General features: G+C 45.7%; 1 protein-coding gene across 3 annotated transcripts in view; it reads right to left on the reverse strand.

The window, feature by feature from the left end:
- The window catches only part of IQCC (IQ motif containing C), a 114,082-nt gene that overhangs the window by 43,311 nt on the left and 56,844 nt on the right, over positions 1-13,927 (reverse strand). For all 3 annotated transcript variants that reach the window (XM_069622486.1, XM_069622485.1, XM_069622487.1), the window contains one exon: positions 3,832-4,171. In XM_069622486.1, coding sequence (XP_069478587.1) covers positions 3,832-4,171 — 340 coding nt within the window. The remainder of the gene's footprint in view (positions 1-3,831; positions 4,172-13,927) is intronic.

A 13,927-nucleotide genomic window follows, 5' to 3' on the forward strand; every position in this document is an offset into this window, starting at 1 on the left:
TTGATAACCCCTGCAACGCTGTCCGGTGGTAGACCCTTAACCACCAAATCTTTCGACTCCTGGCTTAAAGAATCACTAATTCAGCTCACCCCCCCCCTCCTCGCACCTGCGAAGGACCGTCTCTCCCCACCTGAGGACACTCAAGAAACAAAATAACTTGAACGAACGCAAATGGCGAGCATCTAAAACCAACCCCAGCCGATCCTTGTTCACCCATCACCACCGTAATTACAAATCTGAGATCCGTAAGGCCAAGAAAGCCCATTACAATAAACAAATTCGGAACTGTGGCAGCAGCAGCAGCAAAGAACTCCACAAGAACATCTCCAAATTAGTAAAACCTGCTTGCACCTCCGCCCAATCCACTCCCACACAATCACTCTGCGACTCCCTCTCACTACATCTCTGCAACGTCGCACTTGACAGGACTGAAACCCTTCACTCCAAATTGTCCATGCCGAAACCCTACCCTACCGTAAACTGACCCATCCTGATCCCAATGACCCGACGCCCACTCGACCAACCTTCGATTCTTTCAAACCCCATCTCCAGAGACGAGTTCCTTGACTTACTAACAGCCAGCAGACCCTCCGGATCACCCTCCCCCCCAACCCTTGCCCCACCTCTGTTCTGAAAGAAATATTCTCCTCTACCTGCACAGGAGAACATGTAAACGGCAAACTAAACTACTCCCTCACCTCTGGCCTCTTCCCAGAAGCCTTTAAAACAGCGCACATCAAACCACTTCTAAAAAAGGCATCCCTCGACCCACTTGAACCAAAGAACTACTGACCGATTTCCAACACCAGATTTCTAGCGAAACTAATTGACCGGACCGCATAATCCCAGATAAACTGTTTTGTAGAATGAAACAATCTCCTTGACCCCACACAATCAGGCTTCAGACCTTGACATGGAACAGAAACCACTCTGATCTTGATCTGGGATGATCTGAAGGTCACGGGAGACTGAGGGTTGCGCAGCACTAATACACTGATCTCTCTGCTGCCTTCGACACCGTTAACCATTCAATCCTCCTTGATCACCTCCACTCCCTAGAAATCCGTGGCTCGGCACTCAAATTGATTGCCTCATTCCTCAGCAACAGGAAACAAACCGTCTTCCTTCCCCCTTTTGTCTCATCTGCTCGCCCTGTCAACACTGGATTACCCCAAGGTGTATGCCTCTCTCTCTCTCCTCTTCAACCTCTATCTGACCACTCTACCAGGAATCATCCGCGCGCGCAACCTCCCTTGTTACAACTACGCAGACGATACCCAAATTATCCTAAGAATCCTCAAGACTAGCACCAACCCACATAATGATGGTCAGGCTTGTCTCTGTGATATTAAGCTATGGATGACTTGTAACCACCTCCTTTTGAACCCAGATAAAACCGAAATCATAGTGTGCAGCAATACCGCCCTTCTCCCACAACTGCTCCCTTGGCCCACCCCGCCCCCTCTCTCTATAGTCAAAAACCTAGGCTGCACTATGGACATAGGCGTAACCCTCTCCCGTCAGATCAATAATGTTGCAAAATGCTGTCACTATCACTTCAAACTTCTAAGACGCATTTTTCCCTACCTCTCCTACCCAAATAGGCTCACCGCTGCTATGTCTATTGTTATGTCGAGACTGGACTATGCCAACTCCTTATACCCGAGAGCACATGCATAGTAATTCAACAAGCTACAAAGAGCCCAAAACGCTTTCCCCAAACTCCACCTCGCCCTGGGACACAGACCAGATCTCTCTCCCACTCTTCGAACCCTCCACTGGCTCCCAGTCGGACGAAAGGCCACCTTCAAAACCCTATGCATTACCCACCGAGCAGTGCACAAGACCGGCCCAACGTACCTACAAAATAAGATAAACCCCTACCTCCCATCTCGCACTCTAAGATCAAGCATTGCCCTCTTTCTAGCGATTCCATCCTCTAATTTTGCCGGGATCGGTGGATCCGCCTTTTCAACCTTAGCCCCTACTCTGTGGAACTCGCTCCCCACCCATAACTACATGGCCTTCCGCAAAGTTCTAAAAACCGGACTCTTTCCATAATGCCGAATCTAACCATCTAAGACTGAGAGACCGTGCTACCTGATGACAAACGTTCTGAAAGTCCTGGGCAATAACGTCACATAATGCTGCTACTAAATCACAAATAAGTTTACTCTAAACGCTGCAATCGCAAACCATTAATTCAGAACAGCGAGCTCAAGCCCTTCTCCCATACACTGACCTCACATATCGCACGCTCACTCCTCTCTACACCAACATACAATTAGAACGCAGCTATACCCCTTGAATTCGGCCTAAACCAAATCCCAATCCTGGTGACCTTCGCCCAGACTGCATCCATTTTACTGATACCACCACACTGAATGCTAGGATGCAGCTACCATCAGGCTATCGCTTCAGCTGCACACATAATCGGTGCACCCATGCACCCTATGCCACCTTACTCTCGCAACTGACCTGGACCACGGTCCCAGAAGGCGTTCAACCCACCAGCGCTTTGAGGTCATACCAATGATATATAGAGCGCTATATAAATACCAAATAATTAAATTTTTAAACCATGTAACACTGGGCACTATGAGTTACAAGTCACCTTGAGTGCTCTTTAGAAGCAACAAGATTACTATAAATTCTGATCACGCACAGATGGCCATTCATTCCCTGGATTAAAACGTTTTCCTTTCTTTTTTGCATTACTCCATTTGACACGTTGTTTCTAGCCGTCACCAATGTGCTAACTGTACTTGATGGAATCAGTTACATTATAACCGACTTGCAGCTCCTTTTTCTCGAGAAGTAGCTCCTGCTCTACACCCAGGAGCTACTTTTAGCTCATTTTTGTCATTTCTTTATTTCGAGCTCTACCTCATGTACAGACTATCCACTGGAAGTAAGAAAGAGCCGGAGACCTTGCGGGACATGCCCACAGTGACAAACTCAAGATGCAGCGGCCAGCTGACTTATGTACAGTCTGGATTAGGCGCAGAGTTCTCCTGGGAACATGCACAGGGCACCCGCGTCTGGCCTATCACACCCAGCAAAACAGTCTGCAAAAGCACACACCAGAGTTCCCCAGCAGGGCTTTCAAGCAAATCAAAGATCTCAGCTGTGGAACACATATCTGGAGGCAGGAATGCACCGGACTGAACGCGATGCCCATAGCAACAGAAACCGGAGTTCAGGGCGGTTTGGAACTGCCCAGGTCATGGGGTCGACCGCGCTCGGGCAAGAAACAGGGGCAGCACCAACCCCCGTCTAGGGAGGGCTTACTACCGCCCACTTCGATAAGGTTTCAGGTGGAAGGCAGCACTCTGGCAAGATGCGCAGCCCGGGCTTCCAAGGGGTGCTACCAAGGGATGATCACATCAATGACCACCCGGGAGAGCAGAGTTTACATTGAAAAATTCATTCACGTGGCGGCAGCAGCAAAGGAACAGTAGCAGAGGACAACACTGCGCCCAGGCAATATCAATAAAGCCCTGCATCTTTTATCCCTATTCAGAGGATATTCTGCTCCAAAGGGAAATGCTAATCATTGGAGGCGTGGCATCTAAAAGTTGAGCTCAGATTTTAAGCCTTTAGCTTCGTTATCAGGTGATATCAATATACCCTCCCCCGATGATGAACCGGACTCAGCTTTTAGATGACCGCGCAATGGGTTAAGGGCCCTACTCAAGACCAGCTTTCAAACCTGTCCTGCAGCCAACCCCCGACTTGTGAGGCCGGCTCTGCCCCTGCGTTTACATGCGAGTCTTTGGTTTGGCAATAACCTGCTCAGGCAGGCTCTGTAGAAAAGAAACCGGGCCTTACCTTTGAGGGCTGCACTTTGTCCAGGCTCTGAAAAGCTGCTGGTCCAGACGGAGCTTCCAGTGCTGCAGTGAATCCAGTCTACTTGCTCTCCAGCTGCACTGGCATGGCTAAGCCGCTGCCCACAGGATCCGGCTTCTCCCCGATCATCTAATCTGGCTGCACCACCGTCCTTTTCCAGCACGGACCTCTCTTTGGTCCCATGCTGACACAACATGTCTCTGTCCCTTGGCACATCTTTTTCTGGTTCCTCCTTCTGAGCCAAGAGTTGGTCTTGCACACCGTCGGGGCGGTCACAAACCTCCAAGAACAGTTCCTGCTCATTTAAAGGCCATCCTTTGCGCTAGAGAAAAACAAAATCTTGTTTAAGGAAAAGCAAAGATGCGGGTGAGACAAGAAAAGTTTTGGGCTACCGCCCCGTCCACCCACCCATGAATTCAACCCATTGAGAGAGAGTCAAGAGGAATCCTGCGAACACTTATTACTAAATCCTACAAGGGTGGTTCACCCATAATGAAGAGGTTTATGGAAGGCAGAAGGAAAAGACTGAACAGGCAGATCCAAGACCTGCATCTTCCGCCGATACTCGAATGCTAGGATGACCCATAGTCAAGTCACTTCCCTCTGTAGGATGAAGACGGGGTGGCTTCTTACTCACAGGCACTCTGCCCCAAGGTCTGCCAACAGGCGAGTTTGGCCCAGTCACTTCAATCTACAGGCTGAAGTCAGAATGGCATCCTGCCCACAAGCACTCGAGCCAAAGGTCTATAACCAGGTGAGCTTGTTCAAGAGTCACTTCTCTCTGCGGGGTTGAGACTAGAGGGGTTCTGACCCACACACTTCACCCAGAGGACAATAGCAAGATGGGCTAAACACTTACCTCTACAGGATGGCATCTGGGCCACAGGCACTCCACCATGGTCAACAGTCCATTCTTTCTGCAGGCTGATGACAGGATGGGTCTGCCCCAAACACTCCACTGAGAAGGCTGAAGGTGGGCTAAATACTTAGCTCTGCAGGCTGAACATAGGGTGGCCTCTGGTCCACAGGCACTTTGCCCAAAGATTTGTAACCAGGAGGACTTGCCAGAATCAATTCCCCCAAAGGGAAGTCAAGGGGGCGGGGGGACTGGGCTACAGGCTCTGAAGTCTGAAACAAGATTATCTTGTCCGACAGCAACTTTCATCTTCAGACTGAAGTAGGAATGGGTTTGAACACTCCAGCCAGAGGCTTACAATCAAATGGGTTTGAACCACCCCCCACACCCACACCATACTCAGCAGGCAACAATCAGGATGGACTGTGCCCCGCAGACCCTCCACCCGAGGGGTGTAACTAGGTGGCCTTGACCCACAGTAAATATCCACCAGCAGAATGAAATCAGGTTGGTCTGTAGCTCAGACATTCCCACCCAGAGGTCTGGTAGTTGACCTTGAGTTTGGCAGGTTTCTGAAGGCTGCACTAGTTCTGGTTGTCTAGTTTTGGTTGTCTATTCCTTTTTTCTTGTGCCTTGTGCCCCGTGATGAAGGAGCACCATTGTCAAATGTTGGAATGCAGGTGCAGCGCACAAAACGTGTAGGAACGTACAACCGTCAGAAGTTCTATTAGCATGGAAAGTTCGTCATTTTTAGTGTTAGTGCTTCGGTCATTTGTCGCAGTGATTTAGGTCAAATAGAAAGTTTGCCACATCCGAGAGACCACTAGGCTACCAAGCAAATGATGGTGGAATAATAGGCAGCAAAGAAGTTGTTACTGGTTTCTATTACCATAAGGGCCTCTTGACACAATAGCCAGGGTCCTGCATTTTGAACTAGGCCTCAAAGTGTGTAGATTTCTGTTATTAAAGGACGAGGCCGCAGTTCGGAGCCTCTGTCTTTCCACTTAAACTTTATTCCTGCGTCCCCCAACAAGATTTCAGCATGCAAAGGACCGCGAGGAAGGGTGAGGTGCAGCACACATTAACTATTGTTGCAAGGCTTAGCTGATCACAGGAAGCTTTAAGTAAAATGTAGAATAACGGTTTGTGTTAACCATTCATAAAATACAATCGTTGCAAAAGCTATATTTGGTGGGAATGGAGCCTTGGATGAAGGCATTGCCAAAATGTCAGAACTAGATTGTGGTCATACTGCTCCCTAGGGAGTGATGATAAAACTGGGTCTGCAATTGGATGGCTTGGTAGCACGAATCCATATGAGAAATTAATTTCCAAGGAGTGGAGCCTCAGTTATGTTTGTTATTAAGCCACCGGGTTCCCAAGAGATAGACGGAAGAATTTGTGCTAGGGATAACAACAAGTGTTGCAGAAGTATACCACTACAAGCCTGAGAACTGCTGGGATTGTCAAACTGACTGAGCTCCTGGGAGAGGATATTGTTGTGTCTAGTGGGTTGACTTCACGGTACACACCTACTACATGATTCGGCCGTTTCGGTGGGACTGCACATCAGAAGTGATATGAACTGGTCTTGTCCAATGAGGGAATGATATTTTAGTAAATGTTACATGTATAACTTTGTCCAATCAGGATGAAGCATTTTCTGCTGACTGCACAATTAGGTCATTCGTAGGGGGCTATACTTAGGATGGTCACGGGTAATGGACTAACCGTTAGGATCTAAATGTATATTGTGTTTATATTTGTCAATAGGCGCGTGCCAATGGGGAAAGTGGGATTAACATGTACTTGATATTTGTAACTTATTCTAATTTTGGGTTTGTTTTCCCTTAAATAGTGTCACTTAAAGTGGGCGGAACGGTAGAGTTTCAACTCCACAGAGCTGAATGACCTTCCTGGCCGTAATTTGCATGTATTAAAACTGTTCTTTTTGCAAATCGTGCACTCCATTATTGCTTCTTTAGATGGATTTCTTCATCCGTTTTTGGGCCTAAGGCTGGGAGCAGTTTTAATCTCTCCAAGCCAAGCTCGTCTCAGCGGTTGCTAGACCCACCAGCTTCTACAGATCCCGCCCTCCCTCCTCACCAGCATCATCACCCAGGGCCTAGTTAGGAGCTGCAGAGGAGCCGAGGAGGATAAACAGAGGGGTTGAGCACCGGCCCGCTCCCCGCCTACTACCGGGGAAATCCAATTCACTATAACAGCTCATTGAATAACAGAGATGGTGGCCAATCTGGGAGAAGGTAAAATCTGCCCTGGGTGGAGCACAGAGATCCCACCCTCCCTCCCTCCTCACCTGCATCAGCTGAATCCTTGATGGGAAGGGCATAACCAAGAGGGCCAACATTAGGCAAGCCCTGGGCTTCACAACCTGTGGCATGAAAGCCCAGAGCCCGTTCAGTTTGGCTTAGTTAGGTGCTAGGGGCACCCATTTGTCCTCCATACAGTTGTACATCTACACATATCCCGCAGGTCAAACTTCCTACATCTGTGAGATCACTTTTGAACTGACAAATGCATAAATCACCTGCACCTTTTGAATTGTATTTGAGTCACTGGGGACCCTGTGGCCCCAGTTACAACCTTTCCAATGGCTACCTTGCTTCTAAGGCGAGCACTTTCCGCTGAGCTATCCTCCCGAGTTCTTTTACTATATCTCCCATGGCTGCAGCCGACCGCACCTGGGACTCTGGCATGAAGAGTCCATCTGCAAAAAATCCTAATGATTTCAATTCCAAACACTCCAAACTCTCGACGATGGCCATGACACCACCACCCTAGCAGCCCTTCACACAACTTTGCCTTTCACTCGCCGACGCTCCCGTCTCGTGAAAAGGGTGTTGGTCTCATGATTAGCAGAGACACCCCATTGGCATCCCTTCCTCTCACTGCCTTCCCCCCTTCCTCATTTGAGCATTGCTCGATTTAATTACTTGCTCCCACTCTTCTTTCTAACCTCCTCATCTACCATCTTCTCCGATCTTGGCCTCTTACTTGAAATGCTCCTAGATGATGTACCTGCTGCCATAATGGGCGACCTAAACTTCTCCAATATGACCAATGCCCAACAGCTCCAACTTGACTCCACTTACTCCGACAACTCTATAGTCAATAATCATAACCTTACAACCCACGTCTAAGGAAACTCTTGCGATCTCACATTCCCATCTTTCACCCTGGTCTTCACTGGTCCCAAAATTGGCCCCTCCCACTCCGACCACACATTCCCGTGGCCATCTCCATTTCTCTCCAAATGTAAATTCAAGTTAGACTCCATGTCCCCCTACTTCCACCATGGCAACATCTCACACATGCTCCCTGTCCTCTACTTCCTCATTCAATTGTTCTCACCTTTACGGATTTCAAGTTTACGTTGTCCACCCCCTTCAATGATCACTACCCCGCATGCTCCTTTAATGCTCCCACAACCACGCATCTTCCCATCCCTCCAGCTGCTGTGGACAACCATTTGTCATTGCTCATGCCACTGGCATGAAGACGAATCTAATTTTTCTTGCTGCCTATAAGGACGCGATATGGACCGCACCACAATCAAATCGTCCTTTTGCACTAATTTTAGTGGTCTCCTCGCTCACACCCTCCAGACCATGGCCTCTCCCTAAAGAACTCCTTGGTTCACCTCTTCCCCCCTACAATCTGACTAGTGATAACTTTGCCTCCTATTCTCCACTATAATCACCAAAATATAGGACACAATGTCCACCCCTCCATCTCTCCTATCCCCCCCCCTCGGTCTCACCTCATCCCAACACTATCCTCTCTATCACAGAACTTAAACTCGTCCTTTACTCTTACAACCGATTGTGCGGTTCAGTTAACTACTTTGAAGCATCAATTGTTAAGGAACTTCCTCTGGTCCCCTCTCCACCCTTTTCAACTTCTGTTGCACCGCCTGTCACAACACAACTACAGTCAGACCTCTCCTAAAGAAACCAAGTTCCGTCCCAACAATCTCTCATTCTACAGACCTGTCAAGAGGGTCGTCTTCAAAAGCGTAATGAACTATCTTGAGGTAAAATCACTTGCACACCCCCTCCAATCTGGATTCTGGGGCAAACAGTCTACAGAGACTTCTCTCACCCACATTGCCAACACTGTGCTCAACGGGCATCGCTCCTCAATTCCAATTCTTCTAGAGCCTTCAGCTGCTTTGACACTGTGGGCAATCCCTCCCCCCATTAAACTATTTCCTTCCTTATATTTAAGGACGCTGTAATTTGACCGTTGTCCTCCTAGCTCTCGGCCTGCTCCTTCACATCTTTCGGGCTCAAGCAGCTCCACCAAACACCCCTTCCTGTGGGTATCCCTCAAGAATCAGTCCTGGGCCCACTTCTCTTCACCCTATACACTTCGTGCATCAGTACACTCAATTGCTACTTTGGAATCACCTCTTTGCTGACAATACTCGGATATTCTTCTCCTTCACAACTGTAATCACTGAACCCTTAACCAACTGCCCAATCACCCTCTGCACTTGATGGCACTATGCGCTCGCAGGCTCAACGATGGAAGTCTTGTCTCCAGGACTCCAAAGCCATCCCCATTCTAGCCTGTCCCATCTTCCTCCCAACTGAAATACTCCTCCCCCCCCCCTCCCTCAACCATGGCTCAGAACCTGGGGAGGCTGCGACAGTGATCATTAAGGCCAGGGCCAACCCACTAAGCATTAAAAAAAATATACCCACATCTCATGCACCACTAAACTGAAGCACCACACTAGTCTTGTGCTCAAGAAACTGAACTACCGTGTGAGCCTACTTCTTGCCTTGCTCCCGTCAAAGTCCTCAACTTTATGGCACACACCGCTTTCAACTTACCATTGCCACGCTGGAGGGCTCTCCATGCCACAATCCCCATCAACAAATCCATGCGTCTTCCCCTGTACTCCCTAGCTGACTGCATCTCACTCCACCCGCTCTCTCAAACACTCTACTCTTCACAAACTGCACGCCCCACTGTGCCGCCTCCCGCTTTTGCCCACTTGCCCCACTGCATCAGAATGCCACCCTCACTGTGGCCATCAAAGCCATCTCTTCAGTGGAAATCTTCAAAACGCAGCTCAAACTCCACCTGCTAGGGATGGAAGGAGTCCCCTCAAATCCTACCATCTAAACAACTGCCCTGCATTCTGCCCCCAGGAGTAGAATATGTATTTGACATTTATAATGCGCGTTACCAAGTGCTGTACAAAAAAGAAGTTACAGTACAACACAATGCAGAACTATACCAAACGTAGAAGCTGAGATTTAGGACTGAAGAAGATGGTTTTTCAAGGGAGTGCAGAATAAAGACTAAGAGGTAACAGAAAAAGAGAGTGAGGAAGAGAATTCCAGTGTAATGGGGCAAGAAGGGAAAAGGAACGAAATCATGATTGGACACATGGAGGACGAGGGATGATAATAGAAATTGAGAACGAAGTGAACGAGCAGGAGAATAGAAAGATATCAAAGATGACCAATAACTAGGAGCAAGACCATGGAGGGATATAAACACAATGCAAAGAAAGTTAAATTGGAGACGAGAGTAGAAGGAGAGCCAACCAAGCGAGGACAGAGATTGAGAAATAGAATCGCGAGGGGATAATGAAGACAAGAGACGAACCGAAGCATTAGAAACAGACTCAAGTGGAGCCAAACGAGGAACTGGAAGACCAAAGAGAATAGTGGAACAATAAAAAAGGAGATAAGAAATAAGAAGTTTGGTTGTGCCAAAGGTTATTCGTAAATGTGTAAAGACTGATCACAAGCTATCAATATTAAGTCTTTAAATCCCTGTCACTGCTACATGTACCCGCTCTTCCCCCTTCACTACCTGTTATATGTTACTAAATGAAAGAGCCCTTATGTGAAGGCATTGGGTCACAAAATAAGAATGACTCTAATTATTGCGCCAAAAGTTTCACAGTTGATTTGGTTTTATTATGGAACAAATATTAATGTTTTTCAATTTGATCCAACTTGGTTCGTTATAATTATATTGCAAGCCCCAATGAGACACGTGTTTAGGAAATATGAGAATGCAAAGACCTCGTGGTACTTGATCATTTTGTACGTAACAGGTGGTGACAGAACAAAAGCATTAAGACAAGCGGAAGCAAGACGGACTTATCTGTTACTTCAATGTTACAGTAACAGGGCTAAACACAGATAATGAGATGGCATCGTTTCTCTAAGTGTGGGATACTAATATGGAATTATATTAGTTAATAAGCTGTATTTAATTAATTGTTACTAGACTATGTTAATGTGGGTTTGTGTTTATACCAACTGCAAGTATTTTCTGTTGTGTCTTTTTTATTTAGACACATTTAAAATATGCACATTTTCATAAAATAGTGCAAGTAATTACTAAACCTGCCTGTATAATCATGTTGTCATTAGGAGTAATTTATGGAACTCTGGGAGTGGACCAGAGTTTTGTGAGCAAGCTTAAGCTATATAATATTGTGTGGAATAGAGATTATCATCAGCTGGCAACACGTCATAGTGTGCTGCCTGGAATATTCAGAATCAGAAGAATATGCACATTTTTTCACATAATAAAAAGGATAAATAGAGACCAACACTTACTGAATGATTATCATAATATGAGATACAATTGAGCGACTTAAAATTGAAATAAATCGCAGCACAGCTAAAGTAAGTTTTATAAAAACAATATTTGCAACAATGATCTAGGCGTCCCTATTCGTTTGACACGGTTAAATATAGTGGACTTGCACGAGTCATTATTAGTAAACCAGCTATCACTTTTACTAATGATACCAATTCTGAATAATTGCACGTAATCGAGCAGTCATTAAGTACATTGGCCATGAACACAGGGTGGATATGGCAACGCGTGAGTAACTAAGTAACCAAAATGGCGGAGGGACGCCGGGTCGCCATAGAAACCGCTACAACTATAGCGGTTTCCAAGATGGCGACGGCGTCCTAAACGATGATCAAGGCGTCCCTGTTCGTTTGACCCGATTGAATACAATGGACCTGCACGAGTCAAGATTATTAAACCAGCTATTACATTTACTAGTGATACCGATTTGTAATAATTGCACGCAATCGAGCAGTCATAAAGTACATTGGCCATCAACACGGGGTTGATATGGCAACGCGTGAGTAACTTAGTAACCAAAATGGCAGAGGGACACCGGGTCGCCATGGAAACCGCTTTAACTATGGTTTCCAAGATGGCGACGGCGTCCAATACAACGATTTCGGAGCCAACGCGGGAGACTAGGATCTGTTCGAGGTAAGCAAATTGTACTGCCTTTTTGCTCGTAGTAATACCATAAACCTATTATGAGGCTGAAATTATTACTAAGTTGTGTGTTCTTTCAATTGACCTTGTATAATGTGTACACGATCGAGCGGATCACGAGTGCAAGATCGCAGACTTATGATGATACAACTAATGACCATGGAATCCACGGCAGGCTAATCATTTAATATATTCAATTGATAATCATATTCGGCCTAGACCAAGGGTCAGTGATCATTTCTTTTAATACAATTTGGCAGGAAGAAAGTTTGGGATTTAACCCAATAAAGAATTCATAACAACCGCATTGAGCGAATATACATACTTCGTATACAACCGGGGTAAGTCACCCGTTACTTATAATAATACTCAACCTTAATTTAAGAAGGCATTATTTGGCATAGATTACTAATAGAATGTTTTTTCTCTCACTTTACTTCATTTTGTTTTATTTTTGTTTCAATGTTTTATGTTTTTGGATTTACCTAATTTTTTCTTGTCCACTATGCATTTTGGATTTGGATTGTTGTTCCTTCTTTCCTCTTTTTCTACCTTCCGGTCCATACTTGTGCATGAATAATTGCATTTAAATTTATTTTGTTCTACCACCCATGTTTTCCTCCCTTGTACCCATCCTTATTCTCTGTCTCATTTTTATGAATTTTCTTAATTGATGTATAATGTTCTACTTATTAATGTGTTTGGGGGAACCATGAATTGGTGGGCACTTTAAATTAGCCCAGATTTGAAAAAGGCTTTTTTTTTTAAGCCGAAACACGTGTCTCATTGGGGCTTGCAATATAATTATAATGAACCAAGTTGGATCAAACTGAATAACATTAATATTTGTTCCATAATAAAACCAAATCAACTGTGAAAATGTTGGCGCAATAATTACGGAGTCATTCTTATTTTGTGATTCAATGTTTAACGGTTTAGGGCTTTTATACCGTTGACCCCGTTGAATTGCGACAATTCTTATGGTAATCAAAGTAAGCAAACCTTGATTTTGCAGTTGCTCAATGTAAGAGGACAATTAAGGAGTCGCCCATAACACTAGTTGGACTACAAAAAAGCCATACCTTTAAGCTTATGTGAAGGCACCCTACTCTAGGACTGCTCCACTCTCCGTTAGAAGTCATTTCCGTTTGAAATGACACCCCGTTTTTTTTTTTAGAAGTAATTTCGGTTTGAAATGACTCCCTGTTCTTCAATAAATACAAACACTTTTCGGGGGAGATGCCACCGGCACAGGCGGGCATCTTTATATTTTAAGAAGATACGCATAGAATCCGGATGACCAGATGAACGAAGAACAGCCCTCAGTGGAGAGCGGGATTGGCAGTTTCAATCAACTCTATGTTGTTTACATGCAAAGTAGATTTTACTGCCAAGCGACACATGATTTTAAGAGTGAGGGTTATTCAGCAAACATTCAGGCCAGAAGACAGGTCCTCTCCTTTGGCCAAATACTTCCATATGGTCAAGTTCAAGTCACATAAAGCTGCGTCAGTTAGCACAGTCCAAATCACCAGGTGATACTATCTATCTATATAGAAAAACAACATTAGTCCAGAGTATGCAATTTTACAAATTACAGCCAAACTGTTGCCAAACGTGTTATCGTCTAACATTCATTATAAAAAGCTGTGCTGACACTTATAGCTGGAATAATACACACATTAGTACTGAGTGTTTGTGGCTTTTAATAAGCGTTCATTTATTTTTAAAGGTACCTATTAAACTTGGAATTTCATTTAGAATGACTGTTATTGGGCCTCAGCCGATATTGGCGGAATAGTAAAGTACGCTGCCTGACGCAACCCCCCCTATGGAGGCCTGAGGCCAGACTGTAGCTTAGTTCAGTGCGTACCTATGCTGTGAAAACAGGGCCTGAACCCAAACATGCCAAGGTGAAGGTGC

Source organism: Ambystoma mexicanum, chromosome 11 (assembly GCF_040938575.1).
Source record: "Ambystoma mexicanum isolate Mex_15411 chromosome 11, UKY_AmexF1_1, whole genome shotgun sequence".
In the NCBI taxonomy this organism is placed as follows: Eukaryota; Metazoa; Chordata; class Amphibia; order Caudata; family Ambystomatidae; genus Ambystoma; species Ambystoma mexicanum.